General features: G+C 39.0%; 1 protein-coding gene and 2 long non-coding RNA genes across 9 annotated transcripts in view; 2 read left to right on the plus strand and 1 right to left on the minus strand.

The window, feature by feature from the left end:
• Positions 1-2,146, plus strand: part of LOC138166651 (uncharacterized) — a 59,444-nt gene extending 57,298 nt beyond the window's left edge. For all 3 annotated transcript variants that reach the window (XR_011169673.1, XR_011169677.1, XR_011169679.1), the window contains one exon: positions 1,300-2,146. This is a non-coding gene — a long non-coding RNA (uncharacterized lncRNA). The remainder of the gene's footprint in view (positions 1-1,299) is intronic.
• LOC138166652 (uncharacterized) overlaps positions 1-17,977 on the minus strand; it is a 59,597-nt gene extending 41,620 nt beyond the window's left edge. The window contains exons 1-4 of one of the 4 annotated variants that reach the window (XR_011169686.1): positions 17,840-17,977; positions 17,443-17,526; positions 14,817-15,033; positions 104-239 (exon numbers count right to left, since the gene is read on the minus strand). This is a non-coding gene — a long non-coding RNA (uncharacterized lncRNA). Of the gene's footprint in view, positions 1-103; positions 240-11,097; positions 12,240-12,419; positions 15,034-17,442; positions 17,527-17,839 lie in introns of those variants that run through there. The other 3 variants (XR_011169685.1, XR_011169687.1, XR_011169684.1) reach the window with 3 other exon arrangements.
• Positions 17,978-18,221: 244 nt separating this feature from the next.
• Positions 18,222-27,207, plus strand: part of METTL25 (methyltransferase like 25) — a 151,679-nt gene continuing 142,693 nt past the window's right edge. For both annotated transcript variants that reach the window (XM_069095094.1, XM_069095093.1), the window contains exon 1: positions 18,222-18,489. In XM_069095094.1, the coding sequence (XP_068951195.1) occupies positions 18,225-18,489 (265 nt within the window). In that variant the 5' untranslated portion in view covers positions 18,222-18,224. The remainder of the gene's footprint in view (positions 18,490-27,207) is intronic.

The raw sequence follows: 27,207 nt of genomic DNA on the forward strand, positions 1-27,207 counted from the left end.
TGAGCTAGCAACTAGACTGTGGCCCTCAGCACTTCCTCATCTCTCACAAGTACATAGCAGCCTTGGAACCAAGAGGCCCAGAGGCACTTCCTGATTTCCCAGTGGGAAAAGAAGGACTTGGAACTCACATTGTCCTGTCCAATTTTGGAGGTACAATTTCTAGAGTCGTGATAGCCAATGAAGAAGACAGTGAAAATCAGAGATCTCTTCTTGCTCCACAACCAGTTTTCTCCTTAACCCTGAAAAAGTATTTAGTTTCACATTTTTACTTTGTATTTTACCATTTGTTAACTTAAAATGCCATTCAGAATTTCCCTTCTTTGGATATTAGGAGAAATCACAGTAAAGTTGTTGTTTAGTTGTTTTTCAGTCATGTCAGACTCTTTGTGTCCCAATTTGGGGTTTTCTTGGCAAAGGTACTGAAGTGGCCTGCCATTTCTTTCTCTAGTTCATTTTACAGATTAGGAAACTGAGACAAATGGGGTTAAATGACTTGTTACACAGCAAGTAAGTGTTTCAGATCAGATTTGAATTTGGGAAGATAAGGCTTCCTGACTCCAGGTCAGTAATCTATCCACTAGGTCACCTGCCTGCCCCCAAAGTAAAATACATTGTGGTTAACAGCACCTTGTATAGAAGAAGAAAAAGGATTTTTTAGTGCTGCTTCATTTGCTAATACTGAGGCAGCAAGTTTGGTTTCCCAAGAGTGGAAACAAGAAATTGGAGCTCCCTTCCCAGCTTTGTCACTTGCTGTGTGTGAGCTGGGACCAAAAAAAAAAAAATTACGCTTGCTCTCATCAAAGAAAAGATGACAAAAATGAATATAATTTATGGCATCACACCTCCAAATTATTGCTCCTTAGATGCTATTTTATTCCTTTTTAGAAGTTCAATTTTAAATATTTCAGGTGCAATTTGGGAAAATTTGTCCATTTCAGAGACTTGAGAAATTTTTCATAACATTTTTCTTTATTTAATTTTATCTGTTGCATTTCTTATGACCCTTGCCAACAATGGGGAAGAATAATTGAGAAGCCCTGTAGGCATCTAAGTGAGTAGGCACCTCACTTAGATGCTGAAAGATATGGATTCCAATCCTGCTATTACTAATAATAAAGTGTGTGATCCTGGGCAAGTTGCTTAAACTCATTAAGTCTGAATTTTTTTAGCCATAACCCAGAGACAGTGATTGTAGTTGTTCACACAGTGACATTACAGAGTGATGTCTTGACTTGCGTGTAAATTGAATTTAAATAAAGCAGAGTTATACAAAGTCATCAGTCTCACTCTCTCTTCCAGGATCATCAAAGTCCAGAACAACTGATTAAGCAACAGCTTGGGGTGCAATGAAGACCTTGGCATCTTCACTATCTGACCAGGCTCTATGTTCTCCACAGTTCCTGCTTCAACCACCTCCATAGTCACGGAGGATGAGAACAGAGATAGTTCTAATACCTTCCTTGCAGGAGGATTTTTATAAGGGTCAAATGAGAGAACAGACATAAAATGTAGTTTGTAAACCCAGAGGTGCTTTTTCAATGTGACATGTCTTTATTGCCATGCCAATAGCTACAGACTGATAAACAGTTAAAGACAGCAGTCTCAATCCATCATCAAGCAGTTAGTAAGCTCTTACTGGGTTGCAGGTGCTATGCTAGGTATTGGAGATAGAAAGAGAAAAATGGATCAGTTCCTGCCCTCAAAGAGCTCATATTCTATCAGGAAGACAATGTGTACACATGTAAGTCTATACAGCCAATGCCAAAAATCATCGTACACTTCAAAGTTTTATAAGCTTTTAACTGAGCTAACGATAGACAGATGAACATGATTTATTTCAATGGTGCAGGCACTGCCCAATGAAGAACTTTTCTACACTGTTACATATTGTGCCACCTCTACAATTTAGAGTCTTAGAGAGTTTCTGGCTGGATCTTGGAGGGTCTTTAAAAAAGCTTTATACTTTATTCTCAACTTAAGAAGTAAAACAAATATTTCTATAATATAATAATAGAATAGAAAAATAATATTGTAAATCTATTATGTACAACTCAATATTCCTTTTAAATATATAAGTTATCATGTAAATTTTTTTCCTTTTCTCCCTCCCCCCTATTATATGTATATAAAATCATTCTTTTCAAAGTTCTATTTATCAGTTTTTTCTCTGAATGCAGACAGTGTCTTCTTCTATAGGGCCTCTGTAGTTAATTTGGGTATTTATAACAGTCAAAATTATTACTTGCTCAAAGTGGTTCTTAAAGCAATATTGCTAATACTGCTCTTAGAGATTAAATGTCCTGCCCAGATTTGCAGAAATAGATTAGAAACAATTTTTTTTTCACTTCTCTGGGTCTCAGTTTCCTCAGCTGTCATATGAGGGGGTATAGGACAAATGATCTCTACAACAACGTCTATTTTTAGTGTCTAATGACCCTATGATTCTATGATAACTATCTTCAATATTTGAAGGATATTGAAGAGGAATTCTTCAATTATTTTTTCTTTTTATCTCCAGAAGGCAAAACTAAGCTTTGTTTGATGTGGCGCAGTGGCTAGAGCACTGGACCTGGAGTTAGGAAGATCTGGATTTAAATCTGGCCTAAGAAACTCACTATTTGTGTGACTATGGGCAAATCATTTACTTCTGTCTGCATCAGTTTCCACATTTGTAAAATGAGGATAATAATAACACAGCTCCCAAGGTGGTGGTAAGGACTGAATGAGTGAATAACATGTAAAGTGCTATATAAATGCTGGCTATAATTATTATTGTTTTGAAAGACTGGGCTGATTTTCTGACAATTAAAGCTATCCCCAAATGGAATGGACTGTCTCAAGAGACTAGGGGCCTTCATTCAATGAATGGATGACCACTTGTTAAGAGATATTGTATGGGGAATTCCAATGGAGTTTGGGTAAGATAATCAGTGAATTCCTTTCCAACTGAGATTCTATGATTCTTTGACTCTGTGACTTGTTATTTGTTGGATCTATAGTCTACATTTAGGGGAAATGATATAAAACTATCACTTAGTGAGGATGTGTATATACTATTATGCACTAATATGGATATACTATTCATTAATAATGCTATTACATATACTATGTAGAATATTTAACATATGTTAGTATTTCATACACTTTTCTTCTTGCTATAGGAACCTAATTAGTGGGAGTATTCGTATTTTAAGATAATAAAATTGAATTATACCACCTAAACACAGTCATAAGGCAGATTACAGGAAAATTAGAGTGAGGGGAAAACGAGATAAAAATCTTGCTATCCTACACAAGCTGGTACAAGATGATGACTCACTCAGAAATTTGTTGTAGTTGCCAAATTGTTTTCAGTTGTGTCTGACTTTTCCCAATCCAATTCAGAGTTTTCTTGTCTTTTCAGTAATGGGGGGGGGGGCAGAGTTAAGATTGTGGCTTAGAAGCAGGAAAACTCCGTGTGCTCCCCACATAACCACCTCAAATACCTATAAAAATGACTCTAAACAAACTTAGGGCTATAGAACCCACAAAGTAACAGAGAAAAACAAATCTCCTTCTAAAGGCAGCCTGGCAGGTGGACATAAAGGGTCCATCGCATCACACTGGGAACAGAGCCCAGCCTTGCAGGAGCCTATGGTTTTAGCCCCAGGACGGCCCTGACCAGCAGTGGCTGGAGCGGACTTCTTGAGAGTGAATCACCAGCAGCTGTGGCAGTATCCAGAATTATCAACCCATAAATGCCAAAGATAAAGTGAGAGGTCAGTGTGGACTTTGGGAACAGGGGGTCCAGGAGTGTGGTCTGGCCTCTGCCCCCAGTGGGAGAAATTGCTGAGGCACAGCCATTGTGTGCCTCCTTCAGAGCTCCTGACCTGCAGATTGTAAGGGGACCAAGCAACCATTCTGAGGGTAATTGCTCTTGCTTTAACCTGCTTTGGATATGGATCGCTGTCTAGGGGGGAGGTTCTAGGGTGTGTGATGTAATGTAATGCCAAGGAAAGGCAACTTCCCAAGGTTCAAAATACCAGCATAGGTGCTCTCCATTTTATTCAGTGACCAACCAAGAACAGAGAAGATCAAAATATGACATCATTCAAAATACAGCATTTACTAAGGGTGATTAAATAATCTCCAAGTACTACCCCACCCCAGGACCTTCCACTCATTCAATCAATTACAAAGTCCCTGGTCTAAATACTACTCCACCCCTAGGCTGTACCTTCATTTAGTCCACCACAAAGCCCCTCTTCTCAAATGGAGATCAGTTTCCAAACATAAGTAAAGTACATTCATTTGTTCAACCATAAAACACAAAAAGGTCAAAAGTTCCCCACCCCTGGATCACAATTGAATCTACCCCAGAGTTACAACAAGTTTAAGCACAGCACTTAATACCCAAATGGAGGTCTTTTTGTTCTCAGCAATCTTAGTTCCTGGGGAGACAAGGCTTAGCAAGGCTACAAGATACATTGCCAGTGTCTTCATTAATTCATCCTCTGTCTGCAGAACAGTCCTAGAACCCCTGAAAACATTAGCAAAACCCTCTCCCAGGATTTCTGTAAACATACAACAAGAAAATCCTTCTTCAGGGCTTCTGAACCAACAGAAAGGTTCCCAGACCCCTGCAACAACAGCACTGTCCTTCACCAGTGGACAGTATTCACTCTCTGTCTGCAGAACAGTCTCAGGAGCTCTTAGCCAACAGAAAGGTTCCAGGACTTCTTCAACAACAGGACTGTCTTTCACCAGTGGACAAATCTGGCAAAACAACATCAAAACAGACAGACAAAGTACCAGCAAAACAGCCATGTCTCCTCAGTCCTTGACAGCTCTGGGGGAAGGTCTCAAAAGTCCAGGGCGATTCAAAGTGGCCCTCAGCAATCCTCTCAGTCTCTCTCTGCCTCCACGAGGATGCTGCTTCCAAAAAGTTCTTCTGCCTCTCTCTTGTCTCTCCAAATCTACGTCACCAGCTCCTCCCACTTCAGGACTTTCTTTTCACATCAACAAGTCCATCCCACAGGTGGGATTAACAAGCTCTGGGTTTTAACACAATCCATTTGAAAACCAAGCCAATACAGGGGGATCTTTATATTCCATTACTATTACATGTGACCAGGTGCCAGAGCTGATGGAGGCTTCAGAGAGGGCCTACCCAACTGGCAGCTACAAAAACCCCAGTGATTTGGGACAAAGCTTTCCTCTCTGGAAGCAGAGTTTTACTGTGGCAAAAAGCTCAAAAATCAAGTAATTGAGTGACAATATGAGCAAGCAAAGGAAGCAAAGCAAATACAGCAATCCAATTTTAGATTCCTATTTTGTGGACAAAATGGATCAAAGCACGGAACAGGAAGAAGACAATGAAGTCAGAACTCCTGTACCAAAAGCTTCAAAGAAAAATATGAATTGGTTACAGGCCATAGAGGAGCTCAAGAAGGATTTTGAAAACCAAATAAGAGAAGTGGAGGAAAAATTGGGAAGAGAAATGAGAATGATGCAAGAAAATCAGGAAAAGAGAGTCGACAACCTAACTGAAGAAAATAACACCTTAAAAAATAGATTAACTCAAATGCCAAAAAGAGGCTCAAAAAGTCAAAGAGAAGAAGAATGCCTTAAAAAGCTGAACTTGCCAGATGGAAAAAGAATCTCAAAAGCTCACTGAAGAGAATCATTCCTTCAGAATTAGATTGGACCAAATGGAAGCTAGTGACTTTATGAGAAATCAAGATACTATCAAACAGATCCAAACAAATGAAAAAATAGAAGGTAATGTGAAATATCTCATTGGGAAAACCACTGACCTGGAAAATAGATGCAGGAGAGATAATTTAAAAATTATTGGACTACCTGAAAGCTAAGATCAAAAAAAGAACGTAGAAATCACACTTCAAGAAATTTTCAAGGAAAATTTCCCTGATGTTTTAGAACCAGAGGGCAAAATAGAGGTTGAAAGAATCCACCCATCACCTCTTGAAAAAAGATCCCCAAAAGAAAACTCTTAGGAATATTATAGCCAGGTTCTGGAGTTCCCAGATCAAGGAGAAAATATTACAAGCAGCCAAGAAGAAACAATTTGAATATTGTGGAAACACAATATGGATAACACAAGATCTGGCAGCTTCTACACTGAGGGACTGAAGGGCTTAGAATATAATATTCTGGAGGTCAAAGGAGCTGGGATTAAAACCAAGAATCACCTACCCAGCAAAACTGAGTATCATGTTTCAGGAGAAAATGTGGTTATTCAATGAAATAGAGGACTTTCAAGCATTCTTGATGAAAAAAAACAGAGTTGAATAGAAAATTTGACATTCAGATACAAGAAGCAAGAGAAGCATGAGAAAGAAAACAGTGAAAAGAAATAGTAAGGAAATTATCAAAGTTGAACTATTTACATTCCTACATGGAAAAACGATAATTTTAACTTACAAAACTTTCTCAGTATGGGGATAGTTGAAGGGAATATAATTCTGTGTGTGTGTGTGTGTGTGTGTGTGCATAATATATATGCACACACATATACATACGTACATATATGTCTATATGGGAGGGTATATGGGTGTATGAATACATATGTGACTGTGTGTATATATGTGTACAGGTATACATAGAGAGAGGGCACAGGATCAATTGAATAGAAAGGGATGATACTTAAAAGGTGAAACTGAGAGGTGAAAGAGGAATATAATGAGAGGAGATGGGGAGAGACAGAATGGGGTAAATTATCTCATTTAGAAGAGGCAAGGGAAAACAGTTACAATGGAGGGGAAGAACAGAAAGGCAAAAGGGAATAGGTCAACCTTACTCTCATTGAATTTGGTTTAAGGGGCGGCCAGGTGGCTCAGCGAGTAAGAGCACCGGCTCCAGTGTTGGGATGACCTGGAGATCGAATCCTGGGCTCAGACACTCAGCACCACACCCAGAAATAACTGGCCATGTAACCTTGAGCAAGTTAGTTAACCCGATTGCTTAAAAAAAAATGAGAAGAATTTGGCTTAAGGAGGGAATGACATACACACTAAATAAGGTAACTCACCCTACAGGAGAGTAGGGGGGAAGGGGATGATAGGGGAGATAATGGAGGGGAGTGCAAGTTGGGAGGGAGGGAAGTTAGAAGCACACACTTTTGAAAATGGACAGGGTTGGGAGGGTGAGAAAATTTGAAACTCAAGGAATTGTGGAATTGAATCCTGTAAACTAAAAGTAAACAAACATATTAATAAAGACCAAAACAATTAAAAATTTAAAAAAAGAACAGGGGCAGGGTCAAAGTAGAGAATAGAACAAGTAGGGGTGGGGTAGGATGGAGGAAAATATAGTCAGTCTTTCACAATATATCCACTATGGAAATGTTTTGCATAGCTACACATGTACAACCTCTATTGAATTGCTTTTCTTCCCAGTAAGGGTGGGTGAGGAGGGAGGAAGGGAAAGAATCTGGAATTCAATGTTTTAAAATCAAATGTTAAAAAAATATATTATCATTTTTTTTACATGCAACTTGAGAATAAGGTATACAGGCACTGGGGTTTAGAGATCTATCGTGGCTTACTGGAAAGCCGGAGGGGGAATGGGAGAGAATATAGGAGAGAGCAGATTGGGAGAGGGGGTATACAGTGGGATCACTGTTTTGGGGTGGTAGGTAGGTAGGGGAAAGATGGTGAGAAATTTGTACTCAAAATCTTGTGGAAATGAATGAAAGCATCTGCAGTGTGCCAGGTACTGTACTAGGCATTCAGGATATAAAGGTGAAAGTATCCCTACCTTCAAAGATCTTCTACTCTAATGAGAAAAATAAGGCTCTGAGACATTAATATGATTTGGTCACACAGTAAGTATGTGAAGCAGGATTCACACTCTCATCCATTGAACATACTTCCCATTTTGCCCCACTGAATATTTAATGGTGGCACTGCATAAAGTGCTCTGGAGACAGACCACCTCAATTCACATACCATCTCTGACATTTACTACTCATTTCATTTTGGGTAGGTCAGTTAACTAATGTAGGCCTCAGTTTCCTCAAATGTAAAATGGAGAGATTGGATTAAATGTCCTGGGAGTTCCCTTCCTGTTAAAGCTCAGCGATCCTTTTCCACAATACTTTCTTGAACCAGGTCACAACTGTACTGGTCCATTGTGTTTGTTTCAAAAAAATAATATTTTAAAATGTGTTGACAAGAGGGAAAGGGTAAGGTAGATGATAAATGACTGATTTATCAACATGACTACATTCAAAACTTTTTACTCATTTTACTGATGGCTCCCTCTCTATTCATATAACCCCCATCTTCATCATATTTGGCCCTTTGCCTAATGAAGTGTCATTATTCTATTCTATTCTATTCTATATATTATTATACTATTCAGTATTGCAGATGTAATCTCTGTAGAGCAATCCAGTAAGGGATCATAGCCATTTCATGATGTGCTGTCTTCACTATCAGAGCCAAATTTTGGCCTTTTGAGCCAAAAGTATTAGTATTAGTATTATGAGTATTAGATTTCGGCACGATTTACCATCCACTCCTCCAAGACTTTCCAGGAGTCAGTTTTACCTCTATACTTCACTTAACTCAACTCACAGATCTCACTTTAAAAAAAATCTTTTTGGCCTCTGCTTCAATTGTACTTTCTCTCAATTCTTTGCCAAAAACACTGTACAATTTGTTAATTCCCTAACATCATTTTATGGAAGTTAATGCTTTGTTTTTTTTTTTTTAACTTGCTTTGTGATTGGGATCACAGCCTACTCAAATTTGCAAGGATTGGGGAAAAAAAACAACTTTATGTAGAGTCCAACAATGTTATTCCCATTAAGGAAATTCATAAAAACTTTTTGACATAAATCTGTGCTGTTTTGCCCTTTCTACTCATCCTCTCGCCTTCTCACCCTCGCTACTGCATATTTATATAAATTCTTGTGTGCTTATGAAATGTTTCATTTGTAAGTTCAGCATTGGTTGACCTTTTTTTAGTCCTTTTGCTCAATATTTTTTAGGACTCCATTTTTTTTGTAGCAGCATTGTGCTTTTTTCTTTCTTTCATGTTTTCTTTTCTTAAACCCCTGAAATTAACAAATGTCTTAATCATTAGTAGCATGTGTGTGTAATCTGAAATTTTTTAAATTTTCTATATAGTTATTTTTAGTTTTCAACATTCATTTCCACAAGATTTTGAGTTACAAATTTTCTCCCCATCTTCCCCCTACCCCCAATCCAAGATAGCAAGCCTACTGAATGCCCCTTCCCCCAATCTGCTCTCTCTTATATCCTTCCCCACCCCCACCCCCCCAACATCCTAGTAGGGTAAGATGGATTTCTATACTCCAATGCCTGTATATTTTATTTCCCAACTGAATGTAAAAAACATTATGAAAAATGTGTTTTAAAAATTTGATTTCTAGATTCTTTCCTTCTTCCCTCCTCACCCACCCCCACTGGAAAGACAAGCAATTCAATACAGGTTGTGCATGTGTGGTTATGCGAAACGTTTCCATAACAGTTATATTGTGAAAGACTAACTATATTTCTCTCCATCCTATTCCCACCCCTCCACTTGTTCCATTTTTTACTGACCCTGTCCCTTTTCAAAAGCGATTGCTTCTAACTACCCTCTCCCTCAATCTTCCTCCCTTCTATCATCCTTCCCAGTACGTGCCACAAAGTTGTCGGAATGACACAAGATAATGTATAAGAAGTAATAAGTATGTGAGCCATTATTTTTTAACTATTATGCTCTCTATATTACAATCCTGAAAAAACAGACCAAGATTCTACCTTAGACTTATTTTATTTAGCTTATTTTTTTTTACTTTATTTACTTAGTTTATTTAATTGTCCAATCTAGGAGAGAAAGTCCTCCATTTACTGGAACTATTCTAAATAGCCCTGAAATGACCCTGGGTTCTTGAAGGCTGAGCCAAAGGAACACAAACAGCAGCAAATCATACTGAGCTGGAAAAGCTTTCAGTGAAACTTATATGTCTGTCATCTAAGAATCAGCCCAGTCCATCGGCTGGCTGAAGTGTGATTAATTTTTTGGTTGCAGAAACCCTCAAAGACTATTCATGAAGTTGCAGAGAGATTGCAACCTATGTGAGCAGAGGGAAACTACCCACACTGAAACCCTGCAATAAATTCTGTTACTTGAAGACTTAGGAAAAGTGAAACATAAAATTTGTCTTTCAAGTATTTTTTTTTTTTTTTGCTTTTTGGAGGGCAAATGGGGTTAAGTGACTTGCCCAAAGTCACATGGCTAGTGTGTCAAGTGTCTGAGGCCAAATTTGAACTCAGGTCCTCCTGACTCCAGGGCTGGTGCTCTATTCACTGCACCACCTACCTGCCCCTTAAGTATTTCTTAATGTCAATTTTATTTATTCTAATTTCCTGAATTTTAAAGGCCCTCTCCCTATGCTGCCCAAAACCCAGCTTAGTGGCTCAACTGCTAACTCTGCTTGGATGAGAATTCTCTATTCCTCTGAGTGAACTGGAAGATAACCAGGCCTTCCCTTCTACCTTTTCTCTATATCCTTTTGGACTCTGGCACTGTCACTTGACTTAGTCCTGGAGGCTTTGCTATCCCCAACCAATCAGGGGTGGGGAACCTGTAGCCTTCCAGGTCTTTGGGTGCAGTCTTTTGACTGAGTCCAAGTTTTATAGAACAAATACTTTTAATAAGGAGATTTGTCCTGTGACATTTGGAGTCCGTCAAAGGGATGCACTTGAGGAACCAGAGGACCATATGTGGCCTCAAATCCGAAGGTTCCCCACCCCTGCCCTATCTCCTTATGACTTAGGGGCCTTTTCATTCACCCGGTAACTGGATTTTCTCTTATGTATTATCTTCCCAAATCAATATGTAAGCTCCTCGACAGCACCAACTGTCCCACTTTACTACTATCTTCAGCCTTAGCACTTAGTACATAGTACAATGCTTTAGTAAATGTCTTTAATTCCTACGTGTTGATAAATAACCAATGTATTTACAAATATAGATTAATAGCTTCCACAGTTAGACAAAGATACAAATCCTTTCAATATAACTTATGTGTAATATCATCTTATATAAAACCAGTTATAAAAAAATCACATTATACTGAGATTTTAAAATAGATCATATTTTATTTTTTGCAGCAGCCTTAACTCTAATACAATTATCTTTTTAGGAAAAAAAAACTATTTCTATTTATCATGATTTCTACTTTCATAATTCTGATAAATGCACCAAGGTTGTATATTATGCAAAAATCTTACATGGGACAAGACTTACCTTGTCCTACTTTGTAGATAAAACCAACAATGTAGGAGAACATTTTATAGCTGTGGAATGTCCACAAAGTCAAATGAAACTTAATATGTTTGTAATCAATTTGGATCCTTCATTGAAACTTTCAATAGTCTAGCTTTTACCACAGTAATGGCAGTAACTTTCACATTACCATTTTCAAACACTGAATTCCAAGTATATAGGTCAACATTTATTGATTGGAAAGCTTCTAGTTCCAGATAATGAAAAGAAAAAATATACAATTTTTTTATAGTGGAGCATTCATTTCCTTCATATGGTATCCTATTTCAGAATATGATTAATATTGTATGATTAGAAAAAAACATAATGTAATAAATCACGAGTTTCAATAGCTCCATAGAGAAATACTGTTTCACCACAATCATCAGTTTTATGAACTATTAAGAAAAAGAGGTTATGAAAAAATAATCTTTAACATCGCTCCATTTATAGTATTCCATAATTTAATTTAATTTTGTTTTGTAACTTATAAACCTTTTAATCTTCTTATCATCATGCCACTGAGTAATAATAATTTAAGTGTTTTTATATTCGTCATCTCCTAACACTGTTTCAACATACTGCAAAAACTATGTTTTTCTCAGTGGTCAAATTGAATTTGATTTCTCATTAGTCCTAAGAGTTAATCCTAGAGTTCTGCAGATTAATGGATCATATTTGTAGCGCAAAGGGACTGATAAATTTGTGAGATTTTATTCCCTTCATTCATTAAAACACAAATATTTGCAATGCATTGTAAATAGTCAGAGAGATAAAATAATACCTTGAATGAAAGGTCAAGCTTATAATTTAACTCTGTGAAAATATTTTGAAACATATAATTGTTTTATAAAAAAGTAGGTTTTGCCTGTTTCTTAGCTTGTACCTGTTCACATTCTTCTTTTGCCTTTTGGTTTGATGTTTTTTTCTTATTTATTTTTGGAGTGGCAGTAGGGCTGTAAAAAGCAAATTAAAATAGTTATCTGGGGTGGCTAGGAGGTGCAGTGAGTAAGAGCACCGGCCCTGGAGTCGGGAGGACCCAGGATTGGTTCCGGCCTCAGATACTTAACACCCACACAAAATAATTGGCCGTGTAACCTTGGGCAAGTTACTTAACCCCAACTGCTTAAAAAAAAAAGTTATCAAGGTAAAATAAAAACACTGATATTCATTAAACTCAAGTCACAAACAAATAAATCTGTAAGCATCTCATTTCATGAAAAGTTGCAATTATAGAATTTTTAAAAAGACATTTTATGACTCTCAAGGACAAAAGGCAACTAAAACTGGCTAATAACAAATTGCTAGGCAGACAGATTCCCACTGTTTAATAAAACTAGGGACAGTTCTAGAGGTTTGACATCACAATAGAACACTACACAATAGGTAGTAAATAATGTGTCAAGGTATTAAGTAAAGAGATGTTACAGGCCTGAAATATAAACCAGTTCAAAAAGGGTTTGCATATCACACACCATAAATCCAAGAAGTGTTATTATATAGAGGCCTTTTTAAGAATGATATAATGGATGACAATATTGATGCCAGTGCTGGAGGGACCAATCACATATACTTTATACTAGTAGAACTTAGGACATCCAAAACTCCAGTCATTTTCACCTGTCCATTTTACCAGACTTCCATGACTACACCAATTCTCATTCCTTTCTTAGATTCCTCTACTACTTGTAATTAGTATCAAACCACTTAATTCTTGTCTAGTACTGATAATAGACATTTTCAAAATTCCCTCATCCCCAACAGTTTTTGCTTTTTGTTACCATTAACCTGCTCACTCTAATTCTTTGTTTCCTTAAGTAAAGGTAAAAATCAGACCAGCTCTTCCTTCAAATGATCATGAATTCTAAATTGAGAACTCTACTTTAACCATAGAGCAAATCTTGGTGTTTGAAGCCCTCTTAAATCTGGTCTCAATCTCTCTTTTCTGTCTGCTAACATTCCTCCATCTCAGACACCATCTAGTCCAACCAGTAACCAAAAGAATTTCCACTACACTCCCAACAAGGGGCCATTTAGTCTTTGCTTAAAGAAAAGTAGTTCATTCTATTTCTGAATAGCTCAAAGAAGTTTTTCTTTAAAAAGCTTAACTCTTCCTCTCTGTAACTCCTACCTACTCCTCCTATTTCTGCCTTCTAAGGCTAAACAGAACAAGTTTAATTTACTTTCCACATCATGGCTCTTTAACTGCTAGAAGGCAACCATTATTTCTATGCTGAGTCTTCCCTTTGCCAGGATAAACATAGTTCCTTCACCTGATTCTTGGCACGAACCTGGCACTCCTCATCATGCTCGTTATCCGGCTCTTTACACTACAGGCTGTCAGTCTTTCCTAAAATGTGCTGTGCAGAACTAAACACCACTCTCCAGATACAGTATCACCAAGGCAGAGAACAGCAGGACTTTTTTTTTTTTGCCTTTTGGAGGAGGAATGTAGGGCAATTGGTGTTAAGTGACTTGTCCAAGGTCACACAGCTAGTAAGTGTTAAGTGTCTGATGCTGGATTTGAACTCAGGTCAGGACTCTAGGGTTGGTTCTCTATGCACTGTGCCACCTAGCTGCCCCAGTAGCAGGCCTTTCACATCACTTCTCAAAGCTACCCCTATTTTAATGAAGCACTGAATCTGAGAACTGAAGTTCTCTGGTGGCCACATCACACAAGTGACCCATTCTGATTTTGTGTCTATCGACGAGTCATTTAGGTCTATACTCTAGTCAAACACATGGCCGTTCCATTCATCTGAAATGCTTTTCCTTTCCCCCCTTTATCACCATTCATCCTACCTGCTGAAATTCTGAATAACCTTCGAGTTTCAATTTGAATGTTACCACCTCAATGATATTATTGCTTATTTAGCTAGTTAGAAATGACTTCTCCTATTTCTAAAATCAGGTAACAATTTTTACCTCCTTTGGGGTTATCACATTATGCTTTGTACATAATCATAGTCAACTTCACCTACAGTACCTTCCAAAGAACATTTTTCTCTTATTTCATATTTTTCTATGCCTTAGCACTTTTCACTGGATAGCAGTTTTATAGTCAGAGAAGAACTATGGTCTATGTCAATTAAAAAAATGTTATGAGAAAAATGAAAAGAGCAAAAATGAGGTTATAGAGTTCTTTGCCCAATTCTCTTCATTTATAATATGAAATTTAAAGTCATGGAATTTTAATCTGTAAGGAACTTCAGAGATTTATAGCTTTATCATTTTTCAGATGAAGAATCTGAGTCACAGAACAGCTAATAAGACTTTCCCAGGTCATCAGAGTACACTGTTAGTGGTTAAGACCTGAACCTAAATATATTTATTCCCAGTGCAATGCTCTTTCTTCTAAACCATCTTATCTCCTAATTCATTCAAATATGCTACAACTACATTTTGTTTAATTACAAGCATTTTACAAACTCAGTTAGAAAAATGTCATTCTTTCATAAAATTTTCACAATCTCTCTATCAACAAAGCATGGGTTTAATTTCCAGTATTTAAACAAGAGAGAAAGAACACATACTTCACTGTTGTGCTACATTCTTCTGGCAAAGGTTGTTTTTCTTTTTTATGTCGTCTCCTGAGCATTTCTTCTTCAGCTAAATACAGATGTTTTAAATGCTCTGGGTATCTTTTTGTAAACTGAGACTCTTGTGAAATCTGTGCCTTTTTTTCTTTCCTTAGCAATTTCTTGCATTCTTGCTGAATCTTTTGTTTCCTCTGAAATGCAAATCTTTGTCCTAAGTTGAAGAAAATAAGAGCAACAAGTTAATGTTAACAAAGGGGAAAAACAGATGTTAGTCAACTATGAATCTAATATTTAAACCAATCACATTAAAAATTAAACATAATTTTCATAACCAGTCATTATCACAAAGGACAAGTTTTATATCATTTCAACTTTAAAGAACGGTAAGAAACAACAGCAAGGATGTCGTGCTCTTTAAACAGCTTGAGTTCTTGAGTTTAAAGAACTTGAGTTCTTTGTTATAGAAAGGAGAAATTAGGCTAGCATGACTGTGTATGTATCTGTATCTAGAGAACTTAAGAAAGTAAGGAAATGAGACAATGCTTACTATTTACATTATTTTATTATATTAGGCAATCAAAACAAAATCCTCTTTGCATCAAGAGACCTTAACTGAGTCCTTGGATATTAGGAAGACAGGATTTGGAGCTAAGAGAATTTACAGAACATCCAGACCAACTCCCTCATTTTCAAAAAGAAAGTGTGGTCCTGAGAGATTGACTTTCCCAAGCTTGCCCATAAGCTAGGATTTGGTGGGCTAATACTAAATACAATGGTCTATTAGCCACTACCTCCACCATAAACTGAAAGTAAAAAAAAAAATCATCCCATTGAATCTCTTCAAAAGTTTTATCAAATATTTGAAAATGGCTTCAAATCTCATGCATGACCTTATCAAGAGCTGACGATGTTCCCAAAGATAACCATGCATGATACCAAAAGCCCATATCTGTACAGTTCTTTAAAATTAATAAATTGCTTTCTTCCCAATAACTCTAGGAAGTAGGTTCTACAGATAGTACTTTCTTCATTCTATAGCAAGGACACAGAAGCAAGCATGAGGGAGTCAGAGAACCTGGCTTTGAATCCCAACTCTTCTCCGACTCCCAGTGTGACTTTCCTTAAGATATTTAACCTGTGTCCAAGTTTCCTCAGGTGTGAAATGTAATACATGTAAAATAATAGACTTTAAGGTGTTTCCCACTTCTAAATGTGTGATACTAGAGCAAAGCTGTTTTTGTTTGTCAGCATCTCCTTCTAACTCCACAGAGCCTGATTCAGTGCCTGGTGAGGACCTATTCTATTGGGTAAATACCAGATGAAAATGATTTCGATTCAGTGGACTTCGGACCCCTCGGGATGCATATGGGTTTAGTCTAAAAACTGCTGACCCTGACTTCTCTTTCCTCAGCTGGCCTCCCATGATGTAACTGTTTCATTTCATCCTTACAACAACACTTAAATAGGTGCTATTATTATCCCCATTTTAAAGTTGAAGAAACTAAGGTAAGCAGAGGGTTAAGTGACTTGCCTAAGGTGACATGGTTCCTAAGTATCAATGAGAGATTGGATTTGAACTCAGATTTTCCTGAATCCAAGTCCAATGCTTTACCTCTTGCACCACCTGGCTGCCCCAGTAGAACCTAAAGGGTAACTTCCACAGTCTGGTTCCCCTCAGGGCAATGTACTCCTTTGGCTTCCCTGGACTGACTTCAGTGGAGCTGAGTAGAGAACAGTATATAGCACTTTCAGATAACATTAAGGCCCTTGGATATAGTTTGGGAAAAGAAACCATATTTTCATGCCTTCTCTGTACCAGTAATAGCAAGCTAAAATAAAACAGGTCACTAAACTATATGTAAGGATCCATGCAGGCCATATACTGACTTAGAAAACCAAATATTAACATTTTCTATGCTCTACTGTATTTTTACTTGTTTTGCTAAATATTTTATACTAATACTAATATTAATAGCTAACATTGCACCTACTATGTGCCAAGTGCTGTGCTAAGGGCTTTACACTTATTATCTCATTTAACTCTCACAACAACCCTTGGAAGCAGTTGTTGCTATTATTATCCTCATTTTACAGATGAGCAAACCGAGGTAAACATAAGTTAAGTGACTGGCCCATCATGATATAGCAACTACATTTTGGAGGCTAAATCTGAATTCAGGTCTTCCTGACTCTAAACCCAATTAACACTTTAATCTGGTTTCTCTCAGGAGTGTTGTGACCCACCTGTTTGACATGCAGAACTCAAGGAGGTTAATAACTAGACCAAGGTTACAAAGCCAGAAGGAATCAAGAAGTAGGTGGACCTTGACAGTCCCTGACTCTAAGCCTGGCTGGCTTTCAGTCCTCTCATTTTGTAGGTAGGGCTCCTTTATATACACCCTATACTCATGACGTCTGGGTGTTAGGTAAGAGAATATTTTATAGGGAAAGATAATAAACATTTATCTGACTCCACTAAAGTGCCATGCACTGTACTAACCCCTTCACAAATATTATCTCATAGGGAAAGGAAGGAAAGTAGGAGCGTTTCTAAAAGCACACACTATGTACAAGACACTGCATATTTGTATTTACAAACATCATCTCATAGGGACAGGACCTGCTGTTCCACTGCTGCAGGAAACTCCCTCCACGAAGGCAGTTCAGAACCTTCTCTGCATCTTCTCATCTTGGTGAGAGATACCTGAGGATACAGAGAGGTAAAGTAAGGGACCAATAAGCAAACAAGCACTTACTAAGCTTTGTCCTAGAGGGGCAGCTAAGGTGGCGCCATTGAACACAGTGCCTGGAGTCGGGAGGACATGCGTTCAAATTCGGCATCAGATGCTTAGTAGTTATGTGACCCCGAGGCAAGTCATTTCACCTTGTTTGCCTCAGTTTCCTCATCTGTAAAATGAGGAGGAGAAGGAATGGCAAACCACTCCAGTATCTCTGCCCCAAAATGGGATAACAAAGAGTCGGACACAACTGAAAAACGATTCCGCAACAACACGCACCAGGCCCTGTGCCAGACGCCGGGTACCACAGCCTGCAGGGGTAGGAGGCGGGACCCGACCCAGGTGTCCCTTATGGTCATGGCCGCTGTAAATCATCGTGCCGGAGAAAACATTCCGTGAGTTCGCCCTCCATGCCCGTTGCAGTTGATGCCGCTTCTTCTTGAATACGAGGAGTCCGGCCGGCCTGCCCCGCGCCCGGGCCCCTCTGTCCTGCACCACCTCAGCTCCCTTTGCCGGGGCCAAGTTCCTGCTCCTCTGGGCCCAGAAGCAGTCGCGGAGCCAAGTGCGTCATCAGGAAGAGGCAATCGAACTGGAGGCTCGTCAGAGGTTCGGCGTGCCACTCGTTACGCCGGGGCTCCACCTGCAGCACGGCAAGGAGACTGTCATGGCGTCCGCCAGTGCGCTCCCGGAGTCCTGGGACCTGGACGTCCTGCGCGGCAAGCTGTGGGAGCTGCTGCAATTTCTTCGCAAAGCCATCCCCATAGCCAACGCCCACACTGTGGAGTTTTACACTGAGAACTTGTGGGAGCGCTTCGTGGAGGGGTCCCCTGACAAGGTAATGAAAGCTCTGAGATGGCAAGGACTCTTTGTAGAAGCTCCGCCTGCGCCCTGGGAGGAGCGCCCCCTGGAGGGACCTGGAGAAAATTCAGGTGAGCAACGCTGCCTCCTGTAGGGGAGGAAGTGTGACTTGATGGAAAGAATGCTATCTTTAGGTTTAGGGTTCGAATCTCAGTTCCCCAGCGGTCTAAGAAATTAATCTCCTAGCATGCAATTCAGTTAAAAAAAAAACCAAAACAAAGCGAATCTAATTCTCATTAGGTGCCAGGCACTGTTTTAGGGCGCTGGTAACAATGGAAAGAACGTAGGCTCTGCAATCAGATAACTTAAGTTTCAGTCCCATATCAGATACTTAGTAGGGGTGTAACTTTAGGTCAGTCATTTAAACCTCCCTGGGCTTTGGTTTCTTCATCTGTGAAATGAGGGATTTGGAGTAGATTGTCTTGGAGATGATTCCAGCTCTACATGTATGCTCAGTCCAAAAGAAAATAATGAAAAACAATCCCCTGTCCTCAAGCAATCAACATTGATTAAGTACCTACTATGTGCCAAGCTGTGCTAAGAGCTGGGGATACAAAGAGAGACAAAAGACAGTCCCTGTCCTTAAGGAGCTTACAGTCTAATGGGGTAGATGATACGCAAACAAATATATACAGCGCAAATAGAAATCATTAACAGAGGTAAGGCCCTGTAATTAAGAGGGTTTGGGGAAGGCTTCCTGTAGGAGGTGAGGTTTGAGTTGGGACTCAATGGAACTTGCATTCGACTGAGAGAAAACATTTTATAGCAATAGCATTGTAGATATCAGATCTGGAAGAAATCTCTTAAAATCAGCTGGCCTGATTCTTTCATTTTACAGATGGGGAAACTGAGACCAATGGAAGTTAAGTGATTTTGTCTGATGTTACACCCTTGGTAAGAATTGAGCTTGAGTGTAAACCCAGGTCCTCCGACTTCAGTTTTAGCATCCTTTCCATTATATCACATTTCCTGTAAAGATCTTTACGAATCATCTAGTCTCATGGTTTCCAGCCTCAGAATTTTAACTAGGAATTCCTTCATATTTTCATTTAAATTAAAACATTTGGGGGTACAGCAGCTGTGATGCAGAGGAGTTTCACAGGAAATATAAGTCTTCTTGACTCCTTTCTCCCTTTCTTGTCTTCTTACCTTATCCCCAACCCCCTACTCATTTCCATTGCAGTGGATGCTTTCAGAGCATAAGCACCCAAGCAGGGGACCTCATTTCCTATGTCAGTGCACTTGTTAAAATCCTCAGCTACCCTATCCTAGTTACAGTTCTATTCCAGATTTTTCACAATCAGGAGTTTTTTTTGCTGTCACCACATTACATGGACATCCTTGTGATAGAAATGACTATTAATATCCATTGATTGAAAAATACGTAATGACAGAAAAAATTAGGAATCAAGTTATATTTATAGTTTATTAATCACAATCACATCTATGTACATTTGACTTATAGTGTATATATGTATATATGTGTGAGACATGTATGTATATGTATATATACATGTCTCACAAACACGACATAACTAATTGATTGTTAAATACCGAACAAAAAGTCAGTTTGTGGTATATATGTGGACCATTAGATGCATTGATTTCTTTGTAGCATATACTTAGGAGTGGTATTACTGTATCTAAGGGCATTTTAGTGACCTTTTGGGTAGAATTAATGAAAAAACCTTAATTATCAACTTATTGTGTACCAAACAGTATGTTTGGCCCTAAAGATACGGATACAAAAGCAAGATAGTCCTGCTTTCAGTGAGCTTGTAGTCTAATTCGGGGAGACAAGAAATATGACAGTTTACTTTGAGGATGGGTAAAAAGTCCTGGAAATCATAAGGATCCAGTAGTGGGGCAGATGACAAGGCTCAGAACCTATGGACTATTTGGTCAATCAGATGACAGTGGCTAGAGGTCTAGGCAGCATTGCAGCAAAGTAAGGTAAGGCCTGTAGGACCTAAGGAGGCAGTGGCAAAGCAGATGATAAAACCTGGAGGTTCGCCATATTATCAAAAAGATTGTAGTTGGTGGCTCTCTGATCAAATCAAAAAGATTTTATATAAATAAAATTAATGCAGCTAGTACAGGAAAGACAGCTATTGATTGGGGGCACCACTTTGGAATGGGCTAGGCTTCCCATCCCAAGAGAGTTTCAAACAAAGGCTCAGATGGCCATTTGTTGAGGGTCCTTTTTAAGTAGTAGTTGCATTTGATGACCTCTGAGATTTCTTCCAATTCTCTGATAGGTTGTAATGTAATGCCAAGGAAAGGCAACTTCCCAAGGTTCAGAATACCAGCATAGGTGCTCTCCATTTTATTCAGTGACCAACCAAGAACAGAGAAGATCAAAACATGACATCATTCCAAATACAGCATTTACTAAATGTGATTAAATAATCTCCAAGGACTACCCCACCCCAGGACCTTCCAATCATTCAATCAATTACAAAGTCTCTGTTCTAAATACTTCTCCACCCCTAGGCTATCCACCACAAAGCTCCTCTTCTCAAATGGAGATTAGTTTCCAAACATAAGGTCAAAAGTTCCCCACCCCTGGATCACAATTGAATCTACCCCAGAATTACATCAAGTTTAAACACAGCACTTAATACCCAAATGGAGGTCTTTTCTTCATCTTGACACGAGGCAAGCTCTCAGCAATCTTAGTTCCTGGGGAGACAAGGCTTAGCAAGGCCATAAGATACATTGCCAATCACTTCATGATTTTATCCTCTGTCTGTAGAACAGTCCTAGAACCCCTGAACACATTAGCAAAGCCCTCTCCCAGGATTTCTGTAAACATACAACAAGAAAATCCTTCTTCAGGGCTTCTGAACCAACAGAAAGGCTCCCAGAACCCTGCAACAACAGCACTGTCCTTCACCAGTGGACAGTATTCACTCTGTCTGCAGGACAGTCTCCAGACCCCTGCAACAACAGCACTGTCCTTCACCAGTGGACAGTATTCATTCTGTCTGCAAGACAGTCTCCAGACCCCTGCACTGTCCTTCACCAGTGGACAGTATTCACTCTCTGTCTGCAGGACAGTCTCAGGGCTTCTTAGTGAACAGCCAGGTTCCAGGACTTCTTCAACAGGACAGTCTTTCACCAGTGGACAAATCTGGCAAAATAACATCAAAACAGACAGACAAAGTACCAGCAAAACAGCCATGTCTCCTCAGTCCTTGGCAGCTCAGGGGACAGGTCTCAAAAGTCCAGGGCAATTCAAAGCGGCCACCAGCAATTCTCTTAGTCTCTCTCACTCCATGAGGTGCTGCTTCCAAAAAAAAAAAGGTCTTCTGCCTCTCTCTTGTCCCTCCAAATCTACGTCACCAGCTCCTCCCAGTTCAGGACTTTCTTTTCACATCAACAAGTCCATCCCACAGGTGGGATTAACAAGCTCTGGGTTTTAATACAATCAATTTGAAAAACCAAGCCAATACAGGGGAATCTTTAATTGCCATTACTATCACATAGGTCAATAAAGAGATAACCTCCAACCACATACCTTCCCTTTCCCCCCACTTTTATCATAGTTACAAACATAGGAAATAATGTCCAAGATTTACTTGGGGTTCAGTGTCAGTGTTCAATTCAAACATTGTCAGGAAATTCCTTGTATAGCTATCCTAAATTCATCATGCTGCAGCTCTGGTCTGTTTTCTCTTTGTGTTCATAGGAGATGGAAAACAGCTGGTTACCATTCTTTACATAATAACCTTTCATAAACTTTAAGCCTGTTAACATATCCCCCCAGACTTCTCCAGGATAAATAATTTCTGTTCCTTTAGCGTTTCCTCAGAAGTCCTATTTTCTAACCCATTAATAATTTTAGTGGTACTTTGAAACTCCTTCAAATTTCCTGTATTCCTTCAAGTTCTCAAGCCCAGAACTGGTCACAACACTATATTCTAGTAAAAGTTTCATCCGTCTAAATGGAGTAGAAGAACTATTTGGTTTTTGATGCGTGATAGAAATCAATCAATCATTCAGTCAACAAATGTTTATTAAGTATTTGTTATATGCCAGGCATTTGTGCTAAGTACAAGGGCATAGTCTTTTCCCTTGAAGAACTTAAATTTTAATGGGGTCAGGGTGGGTGGAGCAACATGTAAATAAATCGAATTGTTTAAAGATGGCTTATATTGAATGGGGATTATGTGTTAGTTGCCAAATCCAATTAAAATTCTTCCATTTGAAGGATGAGGCATCCACATGTTCTTGAATTCTGTGACTCATTCATCTAATGGAAGTAAGTTCCAGTTGTCTATTAGGGAGCATTCTCCTTCAGTTTTTAGTAAGAGTCCTGTGTTTTATTGCTTTCCCAATCCAAGAAGTCCCTGGTTGCCTTGAAGATGGATGTTAGAGAAGTTAGACAAGATTTCTATCTTTTAAAAATAAACTTAAGGCAGTTATTATACACTGGGACCTAGTTATGGCACCAATCACTGTAGAGCAGAATTTATTACTGGGGTGTATTCTTGGATCCTATTCAACGATGTCTAGTTATTAAAATGCCAAAAAGATCTCATTAGGAGATGGTGGCTACCAGGTTGTAGACATGAGGACATCATTGTAGAAAAGCACTAATGAGAGTAATCTAAGGGTAAGCCATAGGAAAGTTGTTTTTTTCCATGAATAGCGGAGAAAAGCGCTTTGGTCTTACAGACAAACGGCATAGAGTTAGATAATCGGAAGACTGCCTGCAGAGTCATTATTAAGGGAGGTCCAGAGACTAAGATTGCCTGTCACTAGAACTCTAAGTGGGAGAGCTAAATTGTGGATAGAACACTGGGCCTGGAGTAAGGAAAACTTGAGTTCAGATTTGGCCTCAGACACTTACTAGCTGTGTGACCCTGGACAAGTCACTTAACCTCTGTTTGCCTTGTTGTTTGTCCTTCATTCTCAAAGAGCACCATGACATCAGAAAGATGATGCCATGACTTGCAAGTGAATTGGATTTAAATGAGGGAGAGCTGTGGAAGGTCACTAGCCTCACTTTTTCCTCCAGAGCCAGATATACATCAGGACAACCAGAGATGACTCCCTCTTTTTGCCTTAATCCACTGGAGAAGGAAATGGCAAACCACTCCAGTATCTTTGCAAAGAAAACCCCATGGATAGTATTGGTGTGCTATGGTCCATGGGGCCATGAAGAGTCAGACATTATTGAACAACTTAAGCAACAACAACAAAACTATTAAGTCTATTTCCATTTAATTCAAAAACATACCTGATTTCCATCCCTTCTACTGGTAACCATCCGTTACTTTTTTACACCTTAGTAAGTAGTTTTCATGAACTCCTAAAGGCCTGATGCAATGCTCCATCATGAGCTTGGAGACAGCACTGCTGGAAGAAGGGAATTACCCTGGATACCTAGAATATCAGCTCTCTTGGGTCTTTCTTAGTTGTAAAGACTTCTCCATCAGGTCCTGTGACAAACTCTCTGCCTTTTATTCAAGGCCTTTCCTAGTTAAGTAAAGAGACTCACTGATAAGTGGTAAGCCACAGTAAATCATAAATAACCAAGAGGCCTTTATACACAGTAATATCTACACTTAAAAAGAAAATTACCTTCATGGCATATTAGTTTCCATAGAAGGATTTTGGATTATTAAAATAGCTTGGAGGATGGTTTCTGAATGCCTAAAATGTATGATTTAAAACAGATATATTCATTGTCTTCTTGACAATACATTTTCAAAATGTCCATTAGGAACACGATAAATATGGTTTCCTGTTAGCTTGGGAACAGCCTTTGAATTGCAGACTATTCTCTGAGCTATACTGACTTAGTTCACAGTAAATATTACATTAACAGATGTTTGGCATAATAATGTGTTTTATAACATGAAGTTGCCTCTAAAAGTCCTGTGTATAGTCATGTAAATTTTTTTTCTCTCTCAGGAGATCCTCTGGGCTAGACAGAATCTTAAAGATTCCTTCTATCCTATGGACAATCAAATCTGCTAAAAAAATTACTTTTGTTATTTTTCACATTTGGAGTAAAATTAAGAATTCAAGTAGGAACATAAGCAGCCAGGATTTGTTCAGGGTCACCAAAGTAGTGTAGCTTTAACTAAGACTTGTTTTATGGTAAGCCTGATTATACTTTAAAGCCTTTCTCAGATCCTAGGGAATTTATAGATGTCCAAGTTTAAATTCATTAGCATTGCTAGTTACTCTCTTAGTCTTTTTTAAAAAATAGCATCCTATTGAAAAATGGAGGTTTTGTCTACAACAAGTGTTTCAATGCCTAGTTCCAGACTCTGTGCTGGGAATGTGCTGAGTTAGAGGGTGGGCTCAAAATACCAGCCACCTCTTCATTTGCTACCATCTGCCTTGCTTGGTTTCAACTCCATTATGTTCATCATGCCCCCCCCTCTCTTTTTCCCAGTGCCCCCCCAACCTGGTACCCTTCAGTACACTCACTCCCTTTCAGCTTGTGTGTGTTTGTTTTCCTATTATATTGTAAGCTCCTTTAGGGCAGGGACTATCCTTTTTCTTATTTGTGTATATAGGAGAGAGCTGGAGGAGATCAATGAGTAATTTAATGGTCTAGTTCTGGAGGGGAGAATTAGAAAATACTCTTGACTGTTACATCTGATTTCATTGTAACTACTTCTGATACAAGCTAGCACATGTTTATATAGTGCTTTGCAAAGCGCTTGAAAAATGTTAGCTCATTTGACCCCCACTTTGGAAGGTAGGTGTTATTATTCCTCATTTTTGTAGATGAGGACACTGTGACAGACAGAGATTAAGTGACTTGTACAGGATCACACAGCTAATAAGTGACAGGTTAAATTTTAACTCAGGACTTCCTGATTCTATGGCCTGTGCTCTATCTACTGTGCTACTGAGCTGTAGTTAGGGTAGTTAACACATTCTTGCAGCTTTCAGTCCCCCCATGTCATCTCATTCTGTTTGATGGCTGTGTTGTTGTGTGTTCTTTGTTCTCTAGGAGAACCAGTGACAACAGGAGGGAGATGTCTTGACTTGCAAGTGAATTAGATTTGTGTGAGGCAGGGCTGTGCAGTCTCTCTCCTCCAGGGTCATCTAAGTCTAGTGGCAAGACATAAGTTGAGATAACTGGCAATGACCCAGCCTATGACTGAAAACTCAAGAAAAATATGAGAGAAGTGTTCACATCACAGGTGGTACTAGTTCAAATGTGATTTCTCTTAGTCATAACGCCCCTGGAGTATTATGTCTTTTCCTGATGGCTGCATTTTAAAAGGAACTTTGAAAAACTGGCATGTATCTGAAGGGGGGCGGGAAAGGGAAGGAAAAGAATCTAGAGACTTCTTAGTGAAGAATGATGTGGGGGAAAAAATGAACTTCTTCAGCCTAGGGAAGAAAAGACTTAGGGAAGAGATTATTAACAACAGCAACAATAATGGTGAACATTTACATAACTCTTAAAGGTTTGCAAAGGACTCAGATGAGCAAACAGACTCTAGAAAACTGAACTGAAGTAAGTAGAAGTTTAAAAGGCAGATGTCACCTCAGCCTAGCGACTAACCTTCTACTGGAGAGAGCTGCCTCTCAGGGGAATAGGCTGTCTTGGAAGGTAGTGTTCTTCTGTAATGCCAAGCAAAAGCAACTTCCCAAGGTTCAAAATACAAGCATAGGTGCTCTCCATTTTATTCAGTGACAAATTAAGAACAGAGAGAAACAAAATATAGCATAGTTCAAAATACAGCATTTACCAAGTGTAATTCAATCAAGTACTACCCCACCCTTGGACATTATATTCATTTAATCAATCACAAAGTCCCTCTTCTAAATACTTCTCCACCCCTAGGCTATACATTCATTTAGTCAATCACAAAGCCCCTCTTCTCAAATGGAGATTAGTTTCCCATCGTAAGTAAAGTACATAATGTAGCACCACTTATGTATGAACCAGAATTCCCTGTAACATTCCTGAGAAGCAATGATCTCTCTGCTTAAAGTTCTTCAGTGATGGAAAACTTAGGCAACCCATTTTACTTTGGGATAGCTCAGATCATTAGGATGTTTTCCTTCCATTTCCAGAGCTTAACACAGTGCTTGGTGCATAGAAAGCACTTTAAAATGTTCATTCATTCATTCATTAAGCCTAAATCTGCCTTTCTTCAATTTCCGCCCATTTATCCTTGTAGTGTGAGGCTAAGTAAAGCAAGTCTTGGGGTCATATCCAGTTGTCCTGATCTATACCTTGGCACTGGACCCAGATAGCTCCAAAGGAGAAAGTGAGGCTGGTGACTTTGCACAGCCCTCCCTCACTTAAATCTAATTCACTGGAAAGTCATGGCATCACCTGCCTGATGTCATGGTCTTCTTCAAGAACAAAGGACAAAGAACAACAAAGCAAGTGTAGCCCTCCTTCCAGAGGACAGCTCTTCAGAACAAAACTTTCATGTCTTCCCCCTGAAGATAATAAGGTTACAGACTGAGGGCTGATAGAATAATTTGGAATGATTAGAATTTTGTGGCTAAGTTGGAACAAATTTGAACCTCGGAAAGCAAAAATAAGCAGTTTTGTCATGGAGCCTTTGATAAGTATGGGTGTTGTTGGATCATAGCAGAGGAACCTCAGAAGTCACTTATTCCATCCTCTCCATTTTACAGATGAAGAAGGGGAAGTCCAGGGAAGTGACATGGCTGCCTAAGCTCACACTAGGAGTAAGTGAACTTCAGAGTGAGAACTTGAACCCAGATTGTCTTACACCAGCCAGGGCTCTTTCCACCATAGCATGCTCTCTCTTTTGGCTACTTTGCCATATGCT

Source organism: Petaurus breviceps, unplaced genomic scaffold (assembly GCF_028583685.1).
Source record: "Petaurus breviceps papuanus isolate PSGF00001 unplaced genomic scaffold, PetGlider_PUasm1.0 225, whole genome shotgun sequence".
NCBI lineage: Eukaryota > Metazoa > Chordata > Mammalia > Diprotodontia > Petauridae > Petaurus > Petaurus breviceps.